The sequence below is a fragment of the Paramisgurnus dabryanus genome, chromosome 16, assembly GCF_030506205.2.
Source record: "Paramisgurnus dabryanus chromosome 16, PD_genome_1.1, whole genome shotgun sequence".
In the NCBI taxonomy this organism is placed as follows: Eukaryota; Metazoa; Chordata; class Actinopteri; order Cypriniformes; family Cobitidae; genus Paramisgurnus; species Paramisgurnus dabryanus.
The window spans coordinates 23,943,602-23,968,188 of NC_133352.1; the positions used below are offsets into that span (position 1 = coordinate 23,943,602).

The 24,587-nt window shown below is 38.4% G+C and overlaps 1 protein-coding gene across 8 annotated transcripts in view; it reads left to right on the forward strand.

Annotated features, from left to right (window-relative positions):
• diaph2 (diaphanous-related formin 2) overlaps positions 1-24,587 on the forward strand; it is a 505,065-nt gene that overhangs the window by 30,011 nt on the left and 450,467 nt on the right. For 6 of the 8 annotated variants that reach the window (XM_065273074.2, XM_065273073.2, XM_065273078.2 and 3 more), the window contains 2 exons: positions 3,752-3,856; positions 11,131-11,151. In XM_065273074.2, coding sequence (XP_065129146.2) covers positions 3,752-3,856; positions 11,131-11,151 — 126 coding nt within the window. The remainder of the gene's footprint in view (positions 1-3,751; positions 3,857-11,130; positions 11,152-24,587) is intronic. The other 2 variants (XM_065273076.2, XM_073812201.1) reach the window with 1 other exon arrangement.

Sequence of the window (24,587 nt, forward strand, 5' to 3'; positions counted from 1 at the left end):
AACCCAATTATAGCCCTTACACATAGAAAAAGTCAGATTTTCATGCCATGTCCCCTTTAATTTGATTGCGCTAATACAAATTATAGCCGAATAGCATAGCACCACCTAATGTTTCTTCTTACCATGACTTTATAATGTGCATTTACAAGCAATATATCAGTTTTTTTTACTGTTGGTAAAGGACAGGGTTAAGTCTTAAACAAGCTTTCTTTTCAACTGCCTTGTGTAAGTCAGATGGCGGACTGCTCTTGTAGTACTGAATCATGAGCACAGTGTTAGAGATCACCTTGGATTGATTCTCAGACATTGTGGTCTATAATCAGTGTGTTTTGTTCATTTGTCATGTTTTTGCAAGTCTTTCACCTGCAAGAAGCTCCTGCTTTTCCATATTTTCTCCTTGTGTTAGTAACCGCCTGCCACTCACATAACCTTTCAATTGCTGTTTTTCTTCTCACCATAGCGGAACATTAAACCTGGGCTTCAATTTGCTGCTTGGCAAGCAAGGCAGGTTTGCAGACTTGAAACATGTTGGAAGAAATTGGCTTTTTTTACTGAAAGCATAATAATCATAATGAAACAATTGAGGAAAAAGCTTGAAAGAATTACGTTTCTTTTCCATCAGCCACTGACAGTAAGATTATAGACCGGCAGTTAGTTGTTCACCTTATAGGAAAGATTTATGGGCCACAAAACTATGTCCAACCTAATATATGAAGCTGTTAGAGGCCTTTCATACTCATGTTTCTCTCCTGCGTGCTTACGGTGCACATGGATATTGATTCACATCATCAGTGTTAAGGCTAAATTTGAGGTCATTCTTCAATATATAAACTTGAAAGTATTGACCGAATGCAAATAAATGAGCCCCCCCACGCACATTAATGCTGCTGGGCATTTCACTGAGATTGCAGTGCATATGTGAATGGAAGAAATATAAGGGTTCGCTAATGTGGTCGATCATCAAAGGGCTCTGGTAAACAGAGGAGCTCTTGGACAAATGAAAGCTCTGGCTCTTTGATGAAGGAGGTTAGCGGCCATGGCACTGAGCATATGATATCGCCTTAATGTTTGCGCGAGAGAGACAGTATCACAGTCTTTGCCATTGTGCGTGCATACGCGCAGCTGGACCCAAGGCCTGATAAAAATGCACAGCGGTAAATCCTTTCATGAGCCGGGTGACGCCGTGTTAAGACACGGGTGAAGGCTCTTAACGCGCCTCTCGTGCTGAGAAACTGCACTTGCAGGATGTGACATGCCAGCTCCTCTGCTTTGGATCATCATTTAGTCAGCCAGAGTGGTTCATCCAGCGCTATTAACATTCAAGCAGCAAGAGAGAGGCGCCTGGTCCGAAGATGGACTCCAGGATTGATGGGGTCAGATTGTTACCCCTGCAGATGCAATCACCCCCTAACTGCTCCTCATTTTCCCTATCCAAAGTGTTCTGGCGAAGGCTTCAGTCAACACACTCGTATGCTTTCTCTGTCTGCATTCGTCTTGCAGGCATGGGGGATGTCCAACATAAATTTTTTTTCTGTTGCATGTACTTTAGTTATTTACTAAATTCGCTAAGATTTCAGAGAAGAATTATTGTCAGAATCCTGTTTCTCTTCTCCAAGATTATAGGAGAAAAAGCTTCCCCATGAACTTTTGGCTTTATGTACGCCTTTGGTCCCTTGTAAGTACATTTGCCTTATTTTGATGCATGGCACTTTGGCTAATAAATGCACTTTTAGAATTCTTTGGTCTGTCCTTGTAACCCTAAGAGGAGTGCATCCATTTTAGCAAATTTCTCAGAACTCCACTGGAAAATAACCCAATTGACCAAGATCAAACATGAAAAATTATGCCTTTCTTCCTCTTCAGGAACTTGGCTCTTCTCCACAATAATTTAAAGTGAGAGATATATCTACTGATTCCTGTTTCCCTGGCACCCCTCCTCATTGCCGTAGGGAGATCATACGCTCATCCTGCACACACTATATTCTCTCAATTTTAATAGACTGTATTAGGATAACTTTCTGAAGTTTCTTCAACACTGAGATGATACAGTTTTGACTGAGAGTATGAAGCACCTGGACTTACATTTTATGATAAGAAAGGCATAAGGGAGAAAGGGCACATACTGAATGCCACTCATTTTTACCTTTGCATCTGTAGATCTGGCTGCCTTCTTAAAAGGATTCAATTACATCATCCATGGCCTTTGATTTAATAATTCCAGGCTTTGAGGACATAATTAATAATAATGGTTAAATCGTACTGAAGAGAGGAAACTGGATTGAGGAGCCAATTAAGATGCCACATCAACAGGACTCGCTGATTCATTTAAAGGCTTGCTTTTATTTGAGGGGAGAGGAAGACGGCAGTGGCTTGATGGTTGAAACGATTAACTATGGAAGAAGAAATTCATTGTTGGACGCAATGTCGCATGTAGTAAAGCTTGGTCCCAAAAATTTCACCAGTGGCTCATTACCGTTTTTATTAATATTACATTGTTTTAAAACAATAAAGCTCAATGAAAGATGTAAAAGTAGCTTTGAGAAAAGCAACCCTCACTCTTTTCACTTTTAGTACTTTCAGGGACAGTTTTCCAGACATGATTTAAATCAAGAATGCCCTGACTCGTGTCCTACATAGTTTAGCTCCAACTTGCTTCAGCACACCTACCTGGAAGTTTCTAGTATCCTTAGTAAGACCTTAATTAGTTGCTTTTGGTATGTTTGATTAGGGTTGGAGCTAAATTCTGCAGGTCGCCGGCCCTTCAGGACCAAGTTTGGGCATCCCTGATTTAGATTAATCCAGGACTACGCCTTCGTTATATTAGGACAAATGAGTACATACCTTTTACAAAAAACATTACTGGTGTGCATCTTTTTTTCTAAGTATTTTTTTTGGGCCTTGTTTGCCTTTATTTGAAGGACAGTATTTAAGGAGATGACAGGAAAGTAAAGGGTGGAGAGAGGGGTATGGGATAGGCAAAGGACCTTGAGCCAGGATTTGAACTTGTGTCGCTGGAAGTGTGTCTGCACCAAATGTCGGAGCACTGTCCACAACACCATCGTCTCCGACTACTGGTGTGCATCTTGAGACAATGGCATTGTAAAGATATGTCAGTGGAAGATGTTTTTAAATTAAGGCAGATCAAACATGCATTTTAGTCTAGCCATGTCCGGGAAACCGCCATTCAATTTTTCAAGTTTAATGGATATCCACCCACTAATCTTTCTCATATGAAACAAAGGAGCAGTCTTTTTTTGTTCACCAGAGGGCAGCATGGCTCCATAGGAGCACTGCCCAAGAGAATCGCAGGAGAACTGTCTTTGTTGTGCGTACAACATCTCCTTGACTTGTCATGGCATTTAGAAACATATATCAAGGCTTCATTACTAACCTAACATTGGTTCTACAGGACAGCATCCTCATTTTGATCACGTATGTGCAGCCAGGACAGTTTTGATGTCATTGTCATTTAAAATGAAATATATGTATATAAATGAGGCATTATGACACTGTTATGCACAAAGGCATTGTGTTGGTAATTTTAAAGTTTAATGGGTAATGGGCTCTGGACTGCACACTACACACACAATTTCATGCTTTCCATATGCAATTCTGTATCCAAGTGCCTTTTTGTATCTCATACTTTTATTAAAGCCATTACCCTCATTCATGTTATTATAGTTCATTTGTTTCTCATTTGGTTGTATAGGCTCTTCATTCACAGTATGTGTGTATGTGTTTATGTCTGCAGGAGGACATGAACCTGAATGAGGAACGGAAAGCCCCCTTGCGTGGTAAGGACTTGAGCACCAAACGGGAGATGGTGGTCCAGTACATTTCCGCCACAGCAAAATCTGTAAGTTTATCGCATCTCTGGGGCGGGGTGTTTGAGAGACAGAGAGAAAGTGAAAGAGAGAGAGAAAGTGAGAGAGAGAGACAAATAAAGAGAGACAGAGAGGAGAGATTGGGGATGAACCACGCGACGAGACGCTATGGAATAATGAGCTTAACCTGATCTGCTTTCTGCCTCTCTTGCTTAAGCCCCAAATCTTTGATTGCTGCCTCCTTTAGTTCATTTTACAATTATTTGTTTTATTTATTTATTTTGTGTTTTTCTCACCTTTTTCCCATGGTGCTTATCAGACCGCTTTTGTTGTATTGCACTTTCAAAAAGCTTCATATTGCCAGGGATCAAGTTTTCATTAGAATTTGGTACGCATCACTGTCTCTGCTCAGTAAGCTGCAACATGACTCTTTCATCACCATCAATGAATAAAGGCTGAAACGCCACCGCCTTACAGGGTAATCCTGGGCTTTTGGGCCACATTCTCTTTATGAAGTGGGTCCTGCTGGGGTTAGACTCCATGTTAACTGGTGGTGCAAATCTTAAGTTGCCAATTTTATTTAGATTCGGTCCCAATCCGACTCCAAAACGATTGATGCATCTCAATATTTCAGCAGCATTGTATAAATTATATGATTCAACTTAAAAGCCACACTGAAATGTTTGTTCTGACCTGCCAATAGAAATAGTAGATGTAATAATAATATACTTTTAAATGTCGTTTAAAAAAAAAAAAATTTACAGCATTGGAGCTACAGTATGTTATGTGGTATGTATGCCACGATGTGTGCACTCTTTGTGCAATTTTCGCAGTATGTCACATCACATAACATCACATGGCACTGTGCATGTGCTGTTTCAATAAACATAATTATTAATAATTAATTCATTAGATCCCATTGAATTCCTTTTTTATTTACTAGCAGAGGTAAAGATGTTACCCTCACTTACTCCAATGACGATTTCTCCGGCCAGCCTTCAGCGTCCGTTTTCATTAACTTTCCTTCCAGCTATGATAATTAACCCGCATTATTAATAATGATGATAATCAGAGATGATTAAATTCTGCAGCAGGCTCATTGTCGGCCCCGTGAGCCTGGCATACATTCTGAAATACGATTCACATATTAGTAATGTAGTCTTAAAGAAGTAAAGAGGGGGTACCTATCTCTCTGTACCCGTCGCCCCCTCAGCACCACCAGAGGCACCTACCAGCAGCATGTTGCGTGGAGGCTGTACACAGCGCTCTGACAGGAAAGGAGGATGTTGGGAATGTGTATTCTGCATTCTAAGAAAGAGATGTGCTTTTATGTGATAAGAGATGTTTACCACAGGCACAACATACTTTTCTCTGTAATGCTTAGCTCTTGCACAGAGATCTCATCCTCTCCTCTTTTAAATATTCAGCTGAAGATACTAGCCAGAAATAGCTACATCCAATTTTTGTGGGAGAAAAGCAAACATTTAGGCTTTGCAAATTATATTACTGTTTAAAAAAATCATGAAATAATACTTATTTATTATAAGACAGTGCTTTAGGACGTTGCTATTTTAAATGGAAATATGTTTATTATTAACCTTCTGATAAAACTGTATGTGGGCGTCTTTTTCTTTAAAGTTAACACAAAATGGCATTAGGACCTATTTAACTCAGTTATGTGATGTGTCCTCAGTGAAACAGGATTTTTACTGTTGAAATATAGGGTGCATTTAATTATTCTGATTATAAAAACGCTAGCTTTTATATACCAGAACAGTTAGTTGTTTGGAGGGAAGGGGTTAAAAAAGAATAGGACTAGGAGACATATGCTGAAAAGGATAGCTGTTTTTATAACAGAGCAAGTTATTGCATTTTAATAAAATATTACTTATACAATCATTTGAAAAATAGTAAACTGGGTCGGAAATTGATTTCCTGTTGCTTTAAATTAAGGATTGTCAACCATCCCTTATTTATTTTCTAGAATTTCACAGCTCTCTGATGCATGAGATCATGGTGGGATCTTTTTGTGTTTCTTCACTTTGCTAACGTGTGATTTCTACATTCTGTTTTTACCCTAAAGATCACAGTCTTTCTCTCTGAATCACTGCATGAATGAACTTTCTCTGTATGTCGAATAGCTACCATGTTTTTTTTTAGTATCACCGAATGCTTATACACACACACACCATTACGCACATGCAGAGAAAGTCACTCCTGCGCTGTCTGTTTCAAACTGCACCAGGTCAATGTCCTTTCTTTGGTTGTAGAGTGGGAGTAATTAAGTGGTGGTCCGGTGGTGGAGGAGACCTGCAGTCTCTGGTCGAGCCACTGCAGGTGTAATTTAGCAGGGGTGAGCGAGGCCAAGAGCAGACAGCACAGAGACGGCCTCTGCACACCTCCGCATTAATAACCCAAACCAGTCTAAATAAAAGAATGGAGAGCCGAGTCCATCCCTCTTAATCTGCCGCTGTCTCTTCGATTGTGCCGATCTGCCTACAGTAGATTGTGTTTCATCACACAGCTTTGCAGAGCAAATATTAGTGGGAAAACAAACCCATCCGATCTACTCCTGTTGCAGACCGCCTGTTTGTGCGCACCAGACTCCCGCAGCTCCTGCCTGGCAGGAGTACAGTGTGATGAAATACAGGAAAAATGGATGAATAAAAAATTTTACACAAGAAATGTCTATCCTCTTTGATAGCTCCGTTGTTATCGCTCACGAGACAGAAGCGTACGGTTCTTGTGTTTCACAGTTACTTTTTTTGTTTACAGCCAACACCTTTCACTTGAAACACATTTGTGTATGCATTTATTATCTTTATATCACACCTTTTTTTCACAGTAAAAATCTAAACAGCTATTTGCCAAAGAGAAACAGCATATCAAATGCATGTTTATTATATCTGGTCGATATAGTGCAAACAAATTATGTTACATTTTAACTCACACACAAATATTCATATTTATTTATCATGTTTAAAAGTCACAACCTTTAAAACTGTGTTTTTTACATTATATTTCTCTAACTGTGTGTTCACACCTACCATAGTAGAGGTGGCAAAACGCGCTATTCGCGCGTAGTTGGCGCTTGAGCATTTTTTGGGTTAATCACGTCACTACTAAAGCAAACTCCTGAATGTGGCACGAATATCCGCAAGTTCAGATTTTTCAACTCGTGCATTTCTCGCAGCAAATTCTGTGCCGCATGATGCCTTTTCGCATCTTTGCATTGACTTAACATGTAAATAACTCGCGCTTGCCACCTCTTCCGCGTCTGGTGTGAATGCCACATAAGTTAATGCAAGGTATTCATTTGTATTTGTATGATGCAAAACAACAATACATTGCGAAAAATCACAATAGTGCCATTTATTGTCACTTATTATTTGTTTAAAAAAATCCACTTTTATAACAAATGTAAAATCATTAAAACTATGAAATAACATAAATATAAAGTTATTAACCAGAACAATGATATATTTTTGCTTCTTTAGTAAAGCTACCTTTTGCCTAAAAATGTTCACTTGGTATTTTATCAACCAGCTTCTTGAGGTCTCACCCTGAGATGCTTATTAAAACAGTATTGAAGGAAGTCCCATCTGTTCTGGGCTCTCACTATCTGCTTTTTTATTATTTGTTCCAAGTCGCTCTTTTGTTGTTTTGTTTTGAAAAAATAATAATTTGGCAATAAATTGTTTCCCTCATAACTTGTTTAAAACATTTAGACTTATGAGTATAGAGGCTTTAGAGTAAAGAAACCCAAAACCTTTGAATGGTACTGTATATATATGTATATATATTTTTTTTTAATTATTGTTGCATCGTAGTTCTGAAACAATATATCAAAGAAAAGTAAAAAAGTTAAAAATGTACCACCTCAACAAACATCGTCTAAAGGAATTCCTTTTTGAAAACTTAATGGCTTAATTAAAAGTGCAATAAAATAATCACAATATTAACAATGTTGCTTAATTTTGTATTAAAATGAATTGTAAATATTTACAATTCATTTTAATACAAAATTAAGCAACATTGTTAATATTGTGATTATTTTATTGCACTTTTAATTAAGCCATTAAGTTTTCAAAAAGGAATACATATTATGTTCTCAGTCTTAGTGGGTCTTACAATTATCTTGTTTATATTCTTTTGATAGATGTTTATTTTGTAGATATAAGAATTTTATTCCTTTCAGTGGCAGCCACTTAATTTCTTCATCACGCATGACTACGGGCCCTCGCCACAATCTCCAGGGTGTCCCAGTAGGAGGCATTAAATGACTGCCACCGCCAACTACAGTATAATGCCTTTTAAGTGAGAGCGACTTTGCATTGACCCCGCTGATATGAATATACGGCACATACAGCGAAAACTGATGTGGCCTCATAATTCTCTGTATGTTCTCGGCCATTAACATTTCATGAGCTGTTTCTCTTTTTCATACTTTAACAAATGTGTCATTTCCATTGCCTACACCAAAGCATGTCTATAACTAACGCAATCTTTTCTTACTTACCCTGTGAATATCATGAAAATCTTTGTCCTCGCTTTTCTGTATTGTTATTAAATAAAGCAATCATTTATTTCTTTAAGGGACAGAATGTGTCAAGGCAGGGTCTTTGAGAGGGAAGGAAGAAATGTTTTACCCATGATGCTCACCTGAACATTGTCAATATTGTGGTATTACAGAGGCACGTAAACTTAATTACATCACGCATTCTTGTAATCATTTGTGACAGTTCCTGAGAGAGCAAACCGATTCTGTCTGGGATGAAAGAGTCAATAAAAAATAAATGACTAAATTAATAGATTTATATTGTGGAGGATTTGATGGTCATGAGAAAGGCAGGAGTGAGGATATAAATACCTATTTCTTGATGAGATGACATTGTGTCTGAAGCTTGTTTACAGGAGCTACTTCATAATACAGCTCTTCATTAGCATATCATAATCCTGCATTAGAACAATTATTATCGTATAGTTTTTCAAACTCCTCAGGAATCGACAGTATTAATACCACAGTAAAGTGACAATGAGGTGTTGTTGGGTGAAATTTGTGTAAATTGATGTTAGCAGATGCTTTTCCCCTGGCTCCTTCCTGACAGTTCTTTATGCGATTTCAAGATAAATGTCTGTGCTTTTGATCATGCTGCAATAAAAATATAATGCTCATCAAACACTGCCAAACATGGCATAGTGCTAACAAAGCTTGGCGACGATATAGCACATGGGGCGATTGCCTCGACGATCGCCTAAGCAGGTGACTTTTATTTTGGGTTGACCAAAAATGTAAACATTTTGTTAAAAGATGACTAGGGTTGTTTGTCAGTGATTGCAAAATTTATGTTCCAAAATATTGCTAGATAGAGTTCAATTAGATTTTTTTATAGTCATAAACTGTGGGAGACATTTATGGTAAAAGAGAAAGTGTTGCTGAAGAAGTGACAGTAGTATATATTTTAAATGAATCTTTTAAGGAGGGCTTGGCGATTTTCCAGATTTTTTAGATTAATTTGAGTTTACATTTTATTGCGATTTTAATTTTATTTAAATCAGGGAATCCAGATTTTGAATGGAAGCTCGTTGTAGTCAAAGTGAAATAGTGCAGACATCATCTGATTCAATGCAGGGTTATACTGCATTGAAAATAAAACTGCAGCCGCCCAAGCAAAATTTCGGAACTTTAAAACCAATTAGGCTATATTATTTTATTGCTTTTGTTCTGTGTATGCTATGGGAGTATTAATAGAGAGCACCGTTATCCCTGCCTCCCGCTTTTGCATTCTGTTCAGGTGTGCCTCATACGTCTTGAAAAGTGAAGCCTCTGGTTCTTTGATCGCCCCCTGGTGGTTGGCTGCAGTACAAGTCATAAACCCCAATATCTCCATTCAAACAAATGGGACTCTGCTCTTAATAAAAAAAAATATTTACACTTCCAATAAAATTTTAGGAAAGATGGCTTTGGTCCTTTAAGGTACTTGTTATCACACTGAGATATGTGTTACATTTAGCTAGTAATTTGATGGAAACAAGGCATGTCGTTATGATTGGCGTGGTTGAATTGTGCACGGGAGAGTTTGGGCGGAAGTTTGATACCGCAGCTCCGCCTCTGGCTCCACAGAAGATTCCTTCTGCGCATGCCTTGGCTCCAAACTGACTTTTTACGTAACATGGCGGCGGCCACGGTCGGACATTTTTGGCTTCAATTCTTTACAATGCTTTAAAAAAAACAAAAACAAAACGAAAATCGAATCGTGAATCGATCAAATGTTCTGAAAAAAAATCTAGATTACATTTTTTTGCCAAATCGCCCAGCCTTAAGTTTAAGGTTTTTTTTCACAATTTTGCTGTGAAGCAGCATCCATTGTTTTTTTTTTTCGAAAAATAGACGTTCATTTAGAGTTGGCCAAGTAATGCTGATAACGAGCCGTGAGCAATGCTATATTTTTTTGGCCTATAGATTTGATTTTTGGCCTTTAGAGACATTAGGTTGTAATCTGTTTAGGAATAAAATACCTTGTTTGGAGTTAAAACTGTAAAAATATACCAAATTTTTACAAAATTGAATCGAATGATAATGTTTTTTCTGCATTTTTGTGGTAAATTAAACCATTATATTGTGCTCGTTCCTTAAAGAGCACAATCCCAAACATAAAAATTCTGTCATAATCTTCTCACTCTCATGTTGTTACAAACCTGTATAAATATTTTTTTTCTGATGAACACGAAGGAAGATATTTTAAGGAATGTTTGTATCCAAACTGATTATTGGCCTATTCACTTTCATAGGAAAAGAGTATACAATGGAAGTGAATGGGCCTCATGAACAATTTGGTTACAACCATTCCTCAAAATATCTTACTTTGTGTTCATCAAAATAAAGAAATGTATACAGGTTTGTAACAAGGTGAGAGTAAGTAAATGATGACAGAATTTTCATTTTTGGGTAAACTGTCCTTTTAAAGCATGGCTATATTTTCTCTACCTAAAATTAATCCCCCAACCGACCACCACAATTTTGAAACATCTTGCAAGGACAATTAATTTATCATGTTCCTTAAGTTCAAAGCAGACATCAAAATCACAGACATTGTCTTTTTGTGTCCGTGTAAACCCTCTCTCTCCACCTGTATTAAATTCTCACCTGTGTAGACAGTGTAGCAGAGAGGGCCAGTGTGCAAGTGATTAAGAATGAGCTGTAATGCTTCAGCAATGTAGTACCGGAGAGACTCTGGCCTACTAATGATTGTGCTGTTTGTGTCTTTTTGCACATTAACTTCCCTTCGCTGACCGCTGCATGCAGATAACTGGGAGCAAAGTTCCGGTAAGTAGCAAATTATTTATTCGCTTTTAATTCTCACCATGCAATGTACCTCTCTTTTTCTGTGTCTTCCCACCTCTCTTTTAATAAGTTGTAGCAAGGTCATTTCTGTGGCTTTCTATTTCTGTTTTATTTTCAGCAATAATGTCGTTTATAGGCTATCATTTGAAAACGCTATATATTTTCCTTTCCAATCCCTGCATGCTAATTGAACACTTGGAAATGAGTGATCTCTCAATTGTGCTGTCTGAGAACAAACCAGGAGACCTTTTGGTTCATTTAAGCAGTTTTTCTTTGAAATGGATCACTGCCTAACACATATTCGCATTTAAATATTGTAACACCAAGGATGAGCAATAGTTTTTAGGCAAATAATCATAATCTGCGATCTAATCTATTTATTTTAATGTTCTGTAATGGCTTTCATTGTTTTCCTTCCCCCAGACAGCATACTGTGAATGCATCACTTAATTCGATTTCCCACATACAAATACAAGTCTGTGTTGATTGAACAGCAAAAAGATATTGAGTGCATTTCTCCCCCTCTCTATAAATGTGCTCCATTTTGTAACGGGGCGTTCGGCACATCCCATTTGAAAAGTCTTGTCTTTCTCCCAGTACCATTACAGCATGTCACCATTGTTTCGGAAATGTTCATAGCTGCTCATGTTATTATTGTCACTTACTTTCACCCCCTGCGCCCCCCACTTTCTCAAAAATGACTGTAATAATCTTTATAAATATACACTGTCTGGGAGATGGTGATGTTTCCTCATTTCACAGCTTCGTAATGCGGTAATTGCAGACCGGCTTCCACTATTTCTCACATAGTGCGGTCCCATAGCCCATATACGTCTGCTTGTTATTTGTTTTATTTTATTTATTTAGAGGGGCTCTGTTATTGCCTTCGCAAGTGTCACTTGTCATTTAAAATGCTGTTTTATTGTGTTGCTGGAGCTATGAGAAAATGCCCCAAGATGTACGTGAGGAGGCTTGAAGATAAGGAAGCACAGGTAAATGTGTTATTTACAATACAGCAATAAGCCGCCACAACAGACCTATTTATTTTCAACAAGATGGCATGTTCAATCAATGCTCTCATGCTGGTTGGCGTGGAATTGTTTGTCGAGTGATTTTTCTATAACCTGTCAGCAATAAAACATGTTTGGTTTGATGAGCGCAGGAGTATGTTTTGAATGTTGCATCACTTCTAGGAGAAAGTTACTTCTAGGATCATGTCTATTGAAGAACTGTCTGACAGTGTGCACTGCAAACAAGTCTTCTCATTTAGAAGTTTCCAGCAGTGCAGGGGTTGTTGCACTTCCTGCCATTTTGCCTGGCTTCAGTTTGCACTTGCTGCGGCTGGGAGAGTGTGGTGAATTTGGCAGCTCTTTCTTTTTATTTCACTCACATTTATTCTTCCCGGTTTCTCTGTTTCCCAACATCCTATCTTTTATTGTGGAAACAATATTCAATGCACTTAGAAGTGTGGCCAAGACAGGGCCTTCTCGCTGGGCAGATTGCTTTCCACGCTGCTTGAAGGAAAACTGCCCGAGCTGCGTCTCCCTTGGGGATGAATTTTTTATGGCACGCTTTTTCACAGGTAAACCGCAGGGCTTAAATTCAGATGGGCCAGCGTGTCCACATGTTGCTGAGTCACATGCGCTTCAGCAGTTTGTATGGGTACAGCTTGAAATGGGTGATGTTAATGGTGCCGAAGGAAGGACATGCAAAGCATCGTTCAGCCCGTGTGACCACGGAGATCAGGGGTTCTGTTGCTTTCTCGAGAAAAGAGTGATAGATTTTGCTTTAAAAGAGCCATGTTTCATTGGACCACAAACACGGAAACCCTCTGAGAGGGAATGGAGGACCGCAGGTCCCTTTGCTTCAAAAAAACAGAACCAGTGCACAAAACCCAGTCTGCTTTTTGCCCTAAAAGTCTTTTCTGTCGTTACGTGATAAGGTCTCATGACGTGACCCGTAAAGTCTCTCTAGACCCTAGGAGAAGATCAATGATCAGTCAGTCCTGCAGTTAGGAGACTGCCTGTTTCCACGGTAACATGGCGACATGTTTAGAGTTGTGGGCATGGACCAAGACAGAGGAGAGACCTCAGGGACTGATGTCTGCTAGAGCTGTTAGAGTTCAGACGCTCCTTGAGAATTCCTGATATGGTCTCGGAGAATAATGGACAAAACTTGTATTTTAGAAATAATTTAGCCATTGTTCACATGGGAAAAAGCCTTGCCCTTTTTCAGGTGAAATGGCATGGATCTTTCTGTCATGTTAAAGTGTGTTATACTTAAATACACTCTATGGATCTGAAAGGCATATGTGAAAAGAGAAAAAACACTGGCAAGAAACAAATAAAGAAACTTTGCTGTTGTTTTTCATCACAAGTACTTTGAAACACCTTTTTCTATGTGTAAGACAAGCTGACTTTGTCCTGGGGCTTCCTGCGCAACTTTCACATATTCTGGTGTAATGCTTTATTAATTATGAACGTGAAACATGACAGCTTTGTTGCCCAAAGCATGGTTTTCTATTACCTTGTGTATCGAATGTGTTAATGATTTACCTCTGTGGCCTTACAGTCTACCAAAAATAAAATGTTTGTTATGAGACTAAAATTTACTTTCTAATTATTTCTTAATTTGTGTTTCTTTCAATTCCTTCTGCTGTGCTTCTTATGTGAAACATAGAGGACTCTATACAAGCTCTCTGGGGATTTTGTCATTCAGTATGTTTGGAGGCATAACAGTTCTCATTTACTCAGACTTCTTTTCAACTCTCTCTTCAGTATGTCCCATTTGCCCCCCTCCCTATGCTTTCTTTGTCTCTGTCTCCTCTTTAACTTCACAGAAATTGTGTTCCCAGGCAAATGAATTTTCTTGGCATTTGTGTGTAGGCTATGCTTGTTTTATTATTAGATTTTATACCTAGTATGCTCCAAGGATCTTTACCACATTAACTGCACAGGTCTCACTGCATTCATGCGTTTAAATGCTGCTCTCTTCAAAGAAGGTGTACTGCCTCCTATTTTACGTGTACTGCTCCCTGATAGCAATGCCCACCATCATACTGATTCTGAATAAAATCAAGGCCAACCCAGCCCTACCTACTAAGGCTTCATCTGAAAAGGGTTTTTTTGTTTCAGTTTGACCATTAATGAAGAGTGTGTGCTGGAGGCTAAACTGATTTGATTGGGTGTTTTTAAAAGCCTTTCTATTTAAACATCAATGCAAACTTTTTGTATGGGTTTTTCATTTGTATAGATTCATGATTTAATTAGGATGAAGTAACTGCACTCAAAGAGTATGTTTTCAATATAGTTTGTGGCAGTACTTGGTCCTTTACTTTAAAGAGCACCTATTATCCAATTTACGATTTTACATTTCCTTTGTTGTGTGTATTATTACACGTTAAAGATGATATGCAAAAGATACAAATCCTAAAGTTAACGATGAAGCAATTTATCGTTTCCAACTTAAATATTCATATTTGAAGAATTTACTACTGACTAAACCATGATTCAAACACAAGTTTTGAGCAGTGTAGAGTAGCGCTTGATGTTTATAATTTCTACGATCACAAATGCAGAGATGGTTTTTATGTTTTAGTAATTCTAACCAATCTGTTACGTCCTGCTCAAGCCACGCTGGCAAAGTTGATCGATCAGCATGGTCATCTGCATTTTCTGGATCAAGTTCGGCTTGTATTGATAAGGTAGTAAAGACAATAACTCCTGTCAGTGTTGCATTGGAAGCTAATCTTCCAAACATGGTAAAGAGCGTCACATTTCCAGGTGATGACAGATGCCAATCACAATGTTGTGGTTATCATAGGACACTGCGCTTTTCAGAACGATGAGCTTTGTACAAAATCAACTTTTTTTGGAGGCAGGGCATATAGGAGCAACAATAATGTCAGGTATGTGGAAAATAATGTGTTTTTTGGAACCATAAACCATGCAAACACATTGTATTACACCAAATACACAAAATATCATTTTTAGCAAAGTAATAGGTGCTCTTTAATTTTAATTTCAACAGTAGACAGATCTCTGTAGCGAGTTGTGTTGATTTATAATTTTTGTGTTTTCCTAATTGGCTCACACTGATGGTGCACGTGATTTAACAGCAGGTTTCACAATGGATTATTTTGAGTGAATTTATTTTTGATATCCGCCTCTAGCTTGTCTTGTGGACTTGAATTTACATCTATGCACTCGAGTTGTGTAGTTTAGGAGGTAATCTGGAACCTGGGAACTGAACCCATGGGAATCAAACTCATGACCTTCCAGTTATGCTTTACCAGCTAAGCTACAGGAGCACTAATAGCATGCTGTTTGTATTACACAGTGGCAGTTGTTTAAAAAGATATTCTGGGATAAATAAAGGTCAAGCTCTATCCACAGTATGCGTGAAATGCTGTCAGTTTGTGAAGATAAATGAATGCGTTGACAGAAATGAACTTGCACATGTGGTCTATGGGGAAATTGTTCACTTTCAAGACTTTGCCCTATAGACACTGTAGGCGCATAACTGTCTTGAGATAAGATAAGAGTTGAAATTATTGTCTGTGTTAACGGACAGATTGCCACTGGTGCCGTGCATTGAAATGTATTTGTATTCAACCCATTTATGGCTTTAATGACCATTAAAGGGATAGTTCGGCCAAAAATAAATATTACCCCATGATTTACTCACCCTCAAGCCATCCGAGCTACACATGTCTTACGGAAACATATTGATTTTTTTTTTTAAATGTTCTATCTCTTCCAATCTTTATAAATGATGAATATAGGGTCCTGCTCCTTTAAGTCCAAAGAATGTGCATCCATCCTTCGCAAAATTAATCCTCATGGTTCCAGGTGAGGGTAATCGATGCGATTTTGTAGAGAAATATCCATATTTAAAACTGTACATACATTTTTTAGTGAGGTATGGTGAATGCCAAGGGCTTTTTGGCTACCTGCTCTGTACCTCCGCCCTTCACATGTCACACACTAAGCTGATACTGAATGCAGAGGATGACTTGAATGTGTGTAAATCATGGGGTAATTTTCATTTTTGGCCAAACCATCGCTTTAATTGGATTATAGCTTACCTGTTTGTAATTACACAATAGTACATTGGTATATGTAATGCTTACATTATATGAAGTCTTGAATCTTTTTGCTATCATCACATCACCAAACTAATCAGGTTGGGCTCATCCGAATTGGTCCTGTTGCTGTACTCCACGGATCAACTCTAAGCCCCATGCTTTTTGGTTTTGTTTGCGACTCTGCTCTCAGTATATTGAAATTTCACAGGGTTCAGAACGGATTGACACTTACACAATATTCATTGCGACACCTGACCTCATCTCCTCTGGGGTCTCGAATAATGTTTCTGTGCTTACTAGATGCTACCATGACCTTGCATACAATTTTAATGCCCTTCAGTCTAGTGTTAATATAGAAATGTCAAGTGAGTTGAGATTGATTCACCTGTAATGCTATTTCTAGTCCTCTGAAGAGGATTATTTGAGTTTCACCATCCCAGTCTAGGTTTCATGTGGGTTAAGACAGTATTTAAGAGTTTTGTATTAAATGAAGTCATATTTTCTTTGTTTATGATGGTTGAGTTGACACTACTAAATGATAGTCAGTCAGACAGTTTAAAGTGTTTTCTTTTTCCGTACAATGCTGTTTTACACAGAGACGTCTTTTGGCTCATGGCAAGGAATGAATGCGCATAGAAAGGACAAACATCATGTACTATAGGATAGAGAATCTAGAAAGTATGTAAGGAATTGCTACCTGATAGACTGGCCGTGTATGTCAATACCGGCTCCCACTGGTGACAGAAAAGGTCTCTTTGCAGGCTGAGTGACTGCTCCATTATGCCACGTGGCCTTCCTTTCAATGGGAAACAAACAATCAGTGCTCCTGCCTTCAAAAGAGGGAAGCAGGATCTCATTATGATGAAGAGAAGATGAAAGGGAGCCAAGAGTGGACATGGTGTGCTCATATTAAAGGGAAAAGAGATGGGTGCTGTTTGTGTGCATGTGTGTGTGCATCCTGCATACGTGCATTCTCTTGATTGTATGCCACTTCTTTATGAGACAAACCCATTTTGTGTTTGTCTTTGCTGCTGCATTCCCAAGTCCTGCCCTCTCTTTTGTGCCAGTGGTCAATCAAATCACCCCCTGTCCTCTAGATGTTATTAGTTGCCTTCATACTGCTGCCAGCTTCTTTGCAAGATGTGTGTTTTGTGTCCTTATGAGGTCAGAAGGTAATGGCTTTTGCTGTCCTGTCATTCTGGCTGAACACCTTTCAACACTATCTTCTCACATTCCTGCCCTTTTCCTGCTGCAAGCGTGATACATTTATAGCATATAGCATATTTTTACCACCCCCTTGTCTGTATGAACATATAATTGTTCACACATCAGTGTTGTATATCACAAATGGTGGTGTTATTTTTTTTCTGGGTAAATTTTGGACAGAGCACACCTCTGGGTTAAAACTGACCCAATTCTGGGCCATTTTTCGTGATCCCATTTTTCAAACTTTAGTTGGTGTGTAAGTTTGCTGTTATAAGTAATGCCTACAAAATAATAATGCTCATTGCCAAGATATATATTTTCGCTTTTGAACAGCAATTCGCTTTTTGGACTACAGCCCTCTACTTCCTGGATATATGACGTCAATAAAAGAGATTTTGACTAACCTCCACCAACAGGAATACGCTAGTCGCTAGCAAAGCTAAGCTGCTGTTGAATCATAACACACTTAACCAGCTACACAATCAAAACTTATTACGTATTTCTGAAGTAGGGACTTTAGGGGCATTCACATTTCGCCTCTTTTGCACGTCAAGTTCATTACTTCAAATGTAGGCGCACTGTATGCGTGCTCACAATGGAAGCGATGCGGTTGCGACGCGCACGCAGTGTGACATGCTCGTTTTTTCAAGCGTGACCACAGGTCATGTGACAAGAACCAACCGACAGTCACATTTTCCGCGTGGTTTTAGACATGAAATATGAACCGCCCCATTTACAAAAAATATAAAATATAAAAATACAGTTTTTTACACACGAAATGTGTATAACACATGTGTTATATTGCGCACCATAAACACAATCAAAGCTTCGAAAACACAGGAAAACGGGACCTTTAACCCATGGTTGCATAACAAAAACACAGCATTGGGTCATTTTTTTACCCAGCATGTGTTCTGTTCAATATTTACTCAGCATGGGTAAAATAATCCAGATATTATTAGTGTTTGCATAGCTGTACAAGTACCACTTTATTTTTTATTTCTAAAGCTTGTTGGCTGTTTAAAAATTTGATATAATAAATAAAAATTGTGTGTCTGTGTAAAACAGTTGCAGGAGTTGATAGGAGTTGGTCTGTGTTTTTGTTCTTTAAGTCACCTTGTTATCTTGGGGTGTTTAGTGGTGGCACATGCTTAGTGGTTTCTGGACAGCTTTTCTTACAATTAGGGTGGTCCGCTAGATCATTTTACTTCAACTATAAAGCCATGAACACAGTATGACCACAGTTAATGGCACATGCAGACAGCTTGAGAACTGTGCTAAGGGAACAATGTTTGGTCTGCTCAAGGCTTTCCACTTTGTTTTATTTCACTGCTTTTCTTTCAGCCTGGAACTAATGAAAAGCCATCTCCTCTTCTCTTCTCATTAGCGTTATTATTGGGTGGGTGTCGCAGAGACTCTGAACTGGTGAGATTTTACCTGGCTTATCTTGGGGTCCTATTGATACAGTGCTTTTCCAGTTAAAACCCAGCCATCTCCCTCCGAGACTCCCGGTGGTCCCCTCAGCAAATCAAAACACTAATAAGGTGTGGCACTTGTCTCACAGCTGCCCATTTTATGGTCGTCATCCATGGACGCTCAGTAGTGAGCCGTCATTATTTGCTCATCAAACTCACTTTAAGTGCTCCCCCAAATGGCCAAACCTAACGATTTGTGGTTTGATCAAGAGCGGGTCACAAATCGTTTAGTTTGCTGTGCTCTTTTTCTCAAGGGGGCTCTGGAGAAATAGACCCTTCAAAATGGATGCTTTTTCATTTTATTTGCTCTTGATTGCATTCCCTGACTGTCAGACTTCACTCTGTTCATTGTATTTATTGTAGCCACAGTGCTATAAACATCTTTGGGGCGGTCATGTCTTTTATAGTGCGGTGGTGTCTTTTATATTATCGTTTTATTGTGTGATATACATCCTTGCAGTGAACTGCCCATTATTTTAGAGACTGCAAGTAGGGTGAGACATGGTGATTTTTTTGGCATTTGCAAATCCAGCAGCCACTAGATGGCAGTAAGTATCTTTAAATCAAAGCTGAACAGTAGTTTTAGTGTGTGTGTGATGGTCGGAAAAAAGACCCATTGTTGCTATGGAATTGACCGAATGGGTTTCTCTCAGACCTGCACTGCACTGTTTCTGGCCACAATACCATTTGTTATGGGTCTGATTTTTAAATAGGTCAAATAATTGTGAAAACTACCAACAATATTTAGATGTACTTTGCCAAGATCGGTATAGTTTAAATTCAGTGTGCATCCAGGCAGACCCCTATTTCTTTATCTTTGCTTTACTTTTTGGTTATAAAAATATCATACGCTTAGAAGGGTGTTGACATAGAGATAGTCAGCCCCCAGCTCACTTCAGTATTTTTGGCATCGGAGGTGGACGTTATGTGGCTCGGGTGCCATGCTTCCCATCGACAGGCTGCTTATCGACTCTGCACTTACGCAATCACATCTGAATAATTTATACTGGCGCCCTGGTCTCATCTTGTCATAAAACATGCTGTTAAAAACACACTGTCAAGCTAATGCCACTCAGACAGTTCTTTTTGAAGTCACACATGTTCCTGGTGTGGTCTCGTCCTGACTCATCCCATTTTTTCCTAGGTTGTCCCGTCTCGTCCTATCCTTTTCCTCATTCTCTTGTCTTTGTCTCATTCTCTAAAGGTTGAGTCTGTTATATTATTCATCGTCAGTCAATGTCAAAAATGTAGAGGTGTTTCTTTTTTTCTCTATATCACTCACATATGCTCCTCTCCACCTTTCCCTGGTTCAGGCGCTCTAACACTGCACATTAATTTTTAAACTAAGCCATATGCTAGCCCTTTTTTCTTTGGCTGGGTTTAAATGCAAATTTGAATTAAATGAGTATACTGTCTCAAAACTTCAAATGGCAATTTTTCCATTTAACAGATCAGGGGTCTCATTTATAAAGCGTGCGAACGCATATATTTTAGTGAGTGTGCGTACGCAAATATCTATGGCAACGGTCACATAAAAACTGTCCCTCACTGTGAAAAAAGTGCTTAGCGCCACGTCGGGGTCTGAGCAGACGTATGCACTTTTGCTTCGATTGCTGCCTGTTTTTGGAAATATAAGCCATTCTTGACAGGTGCTCTTTTATATGTCAATGACATTAATTGGGCATTGTGTAAAGGCCAAGATCTGTAACTGTTTAGCTGCGCACAACTTCAAGATAATTTTCGATTTATAGATTTCACATCTGAAAGAAATGGTACGCGTGTCTTGTGCGTACGTTCGTTTTGTGAATCACACGCATTTTTGAGAAATGATCATGAGATCAAATTTAGGATAGTTTCTACACAGCATTTTATAAATGAGGCCCCAGATCTGTGGATAAACTATTTGTGGTGATATATGGCTGAGATTTGTTTAAGGATAACACATACGTGCATTTGTCAGGTTCAGTGCACCATGTATGACTGAAATTAATGAGGATCAGAAGATAGACTGTTGTGTGCACATTAAGCGATGACTTGGACTTTGCTTTAAATTGTGTTTTGGTCTGAGCTTACAGGCAAGTTGTCATCTAATCACTTCGGCACATGTTGTTTAAATCTTGTCTGATAGTACCTTTGTGTCATTTTTAAATTCCTCCAGTTTTGAGTTTGCTTTAACATTTGTATAATTTGTTCAATGTCTGTTTAAGATTTCAGGTGTAGATTAGTTTCATCACTTTTTACAAATCGGTTTTATTGTACATATCCAAGTCTGCTTGTTGAACAAAGCAAATGCAAACAGAGAAAAGAGCACAGAAATAATATACCAATTACACTCACAACATATTTGACTCTGTTAAAAATGAGCTAAGGCTGCTAAAATTGTCATTTGAATTATGCCTTTCATCTCCCTATGGCTTTTATTTAAGCAGATCAGTTCAAGCCTCCAGTGAATGTTTTTTTCCCTGTTTGCATTTCTGAACATGCAGCACAACGGTAATGAATTCCACCATTTTAAAACCAATTACAGTAGTTGGGCTTTTTTACAGTCTTTGTCATGGTCTCTGTGGAATCCGTTTCTGGAGTGTCGACTACAGATGATCTCCATTCTAGTTCCTGCTTTCCTGCTCAGTTTGATAAACAGTCATAAACGGGACCCCTTGAATTATATATGTAGATATTTAGGAATGAAGTTTATTCCTTTTTTTTTATACCTTGTACGTATGTAGATTAGACGTTTAAGTCTATGAGAAAAAGAAAAACAATTCTAATATTTTTAGCACAACTACACATGCCCAGTGGTGTCAACCATTATATATTAAGAGTAAAAGTGTGGGTATAAAAGCTAATTTTCACATCTGTGATATTGCAAAAGCCAATGTGTGAATGAGAAAATAAATGCCCCTGTTATACAGATAAGAAGCTTGGAAGGGAAGGTAAAAGAAAGAAAATGTTTTTTCCCATCCTTATACAGTATATCCTTTTATCAGATGTAATTAATGGTTCGTGATAATAATAATTAGGTCTTTGTCAGTTGCCAAAGTTACACCATTGGGCTTTGTTGGGTATAATTATATTTATTAATGATGATCAGCAAAGACTTAGAGAGGCAGTTAATAACCATGCTTTTCTGTCTCCATTTTTTGTTTTTTCTTTTCTGTTTAATGTCCTGGTCATTGTGTAGAGAGGATTTGGAAGATGTTTTTATTGTAAGCCTAGTAGTTCATGGCCTATTCAGTTATACAGAGATATAGCCTATCATTTAGAGTTGTACATGGTGTCCCAAAATCATATTGATGGTTGCTTATATTATAGAGTAACCAAGTCTATGTTTTAATTCTGTTTTACCGATTTATCTTAGCTTCTTTTTTTAATATAAATGGGCATATCATTGAAAATGTATATTCCCCAGAAGTTTGTTCTAATGTAATATTATTCAATATTCCTGTAATGCTGTCTCATCCTCAGCTGGCCACTTTCAAAGTCTGCCTCAGGCTTTTCAATACAGTACATCCATCCCATAGTCACTTGTGTCTCTCCCAGTCTCCCACAAATCAATACCAGCCAGTGATGCCTAATTTCCAATGTCTTGTTTCTAACTTTAAGTCAAGGCAGATCACACAGGTACTTTTCTCAGTTTGTTGTTGGCTCTGGTGTAATGTCCTATTCAGACTGTTTGTTGCCATGTTAAGAAGCCTGACACAGTGATACTAATGTATCCCCGAAGCCCGGTGTTTATTTAGCATCCTATTTTTCTCTAATTCTGTTAGTCCATAGCTTTCTTAAATTTACAAGTTGTTTTCATTGAAAATAGGCTTAATTTAATAAGCTTTTAAAAATGTGGTACTTTTGCAGAATAAATGCTGATAAAAATATTTTACTAAATTGTTCTAATAATTGATAAAGAAAAAAATCTGAAAAAGTTGTGAATGCTAGGATTAAATTTCACAGTGTCCACTTCTGCTGTGGGTGAATGTAGTGTCAATGGCTTGCTAATGGCCATCATTTTACCCAGCAGCTGTTGGCTATTAGAGGTCTTTGTTCCAGATGTTCTTTCATTATAACGGGGTTGATCATGTTAATGGCTTCTAAAAGATGTTTGCCTAACATGTCAGCGTCACGATCTGAGAAACATCCTTTTGGAGTACCGTATATATGCCATACCCTTTATATAACCTAATGCATTCTAGTGAAATGATCAAGGTTATAAGACACAATGCAATTTCATCTGTAATGTTTGTGCTTCAGAGAACAAATGAAAAAATGAATGCGTGTCACAATGGCCAATCTTTATGCCAATGCATCTCTCTGATATAGGACCTGAAAATTGTTGCTGTCTCTTAACTACATAAAGAAATAGCTCTTTTATTTACTATGTGTTCGGAAAGAAAATGTCCTTTAGGCATGGATTGCTCAAATTGTATTATGGCATAATGATGTGCAATATTCTGAGACAAAGCATCTGTGGCAATGAAACCACTAAAGAAAATGTGTGTGCGTGTGTGTGTGTATATATGGGTTTATGTGTGTTTGCGAGCAGAAAAGAGACAATAGAAAGTGGCCTACTAGTTGAAGTGTGTGTTTGTGTATGACTCCATGGAGAGTGGCAGTGATAAGAGAAGGCCGGGTGTAATGAGCCGTAGCCCTTGCCCCTGCTTCTTACCTTCAGGACTACAGATTGAAGAGGAATGTCCTGCTCTCCTGTCAGTTTTCCTCTGCTCTCCCCTCCTCAAGAACTGACCTGCTCTGGGTTTTTCATACTTTGTTTTATTTTTCTGCCTGGCCTCCAGACCTCTGCTGGATTTTGTGGGGCTTCTAATGGCGTAAAATCAACGAGGCATCTTCTGCCCATTCACTTGAGAAAAAGGGAGGTGGGGAGCAAAGACGAGAGGAAGTACTGGACTGCATTTCCTACTCCCTCAGCCCACTAAGTTTAATACTCATAGGGGTGATTCCCAGCCTCCACTGTATGAAGCAACCTGCTGCATAGTAATGCATGTGCCTTTACTTCCTGTTACTCAGCACTTCACGGCTGTGTCCGAAACCTTAAAAATACTGCTCTCTCAAGCTGTAGTCATCAACCGTAACATCCTGTCTACTTATCTGGTCGATTTTTAAAGGCTGCATCCGTGATATCCCACAATCCTGTGTCTGCAGTTTTGGGCTTGGTTGCTGTCTGGTAGAGTAATTGAAGTAAATTAAATAATTAATATCTGTTTACTAGGAATATGCTTTGTTGTCATTAAATATTCATTCGCCTACCTTACCTCAATTTAGACCTGTCTGGTTTCCTTAGAAGATGCCTTCACACAAAATGCCCATCTGTTTGGTTAGTTATTGACCAAATGCAGTGAGACAGCAAGGCTGCCTTTCTGTGTTTCTGACAAAGCCTGAATTGTATTTGAATCAGTGGAGAGAAAGGATGTGTTAATTGCAGGGCCATTCAACCATCTCTAAATTTGATTTTGGTCTTCAAACCCTTCACTTGCATGAAAACAGAGAAGCATCAATTTAATTACAATGTACTAGGCTGGTATTTGGGTAAATTGTGTAATTCTGGGCTGATGAATTTTTCATCAGTTGGTTATTAACGTTTGGCTATCTTAAGCCCACTGTTTAGGAAGTGCTATTTAAAAGTTTTATGCTCCTTGATG